General features: G+C 47.4%; 1 protein-coding gene across 1 annotated transcript in view; it reads left to right on the forward strand.

Annotated features, from left to right (window-relative positions):
* The first annotated feature begins 99 nt into the window (after nucleotides 1-99).
* The window catches only part of LOC107578174 (mRNA-decapping enzyme 1A-like), an 8,628-nt gene continuing 8,109 nt past the window's right edge, over nucleotides 100-618 (forward strand). Inside the window, exon 1 of the mRNA XM_016264155.1 lies at nucleotides 100-234. Coding sequence (XP_016119641.1) covers nucleotides 100-234 — 135 coding nt within the window. The remainder of the gene's footprint in view (nucleotides 235-618) is intronic.

Below are 618 nucleotides of genomic sequence, written 5' to 3' on the forward strand. Positions count from 1 at the left end.
ACGGCCAATGAGGCGACGCCTGGTCGAAGCACGGATATAAGAAAACGGCAACCGGAAGTGTTCGTCCTGGAATGTGTTTCGTGTAGGCACCGTGTAAAGATGGAGTGTGTGAATAAAGCGGGACAGCTCATGAGTCTGGCGGCTCTGCAGCAGCATGACCCCTACATCGTGAACCTGCTGGACGTCGCCGGACAGGTCGCGCTCTATACTTTCAGCTCCAAAGCTAACGAATGGGTGAGACTTCAAAACGCGTCGCCATGTCAGCGCGCGCACGTCAGTTAGCCTGCAGCTGCTAATAGCAACGCTATCGCTCGGCGTCTGTCTATGATGGTCTGCAGTATTATTACCCGTTATATCAGCTCACCCGGAACATACAGGGTAGGTCACCTAGATAAACACACCTAGATAAACACCAGCTGTTTATTGTGATTATCACGCCTCATCTGATAATAAACTAATCTGAAAGTTAAACCAGTGGCACGTCCTGTCTAAAAGCAGAGTCTAATGCTATCAGCGGTAAAATCGCTAAAAACTTGCGATTGTATTTCTCTTTTTTTCCTGACGGTAGGTCATTATTGAATATGAAAGCTGTTTGAAAACTAACACATCTCTCTGACT

The sequence above is a fragment of the Sinocyclocheilus grahami genome, unplaced genomic scaffold, assembly GCF_001515645.1.
Source record: "Sinocyclocheilus grahami isolate Dianchi unplaced genomic scaffold, SAMN03320097.WGS_v1.1 scaffold9217.1, whole genome shotgun sequence".
Classification (NCBI taxonomy): Eukaryota; Metazoa; Chordata; class Actinopteri; order Cypriniformes; family Cyprinidae; genus Sinocyclocheilus; species Sinocyclocheilus grahami.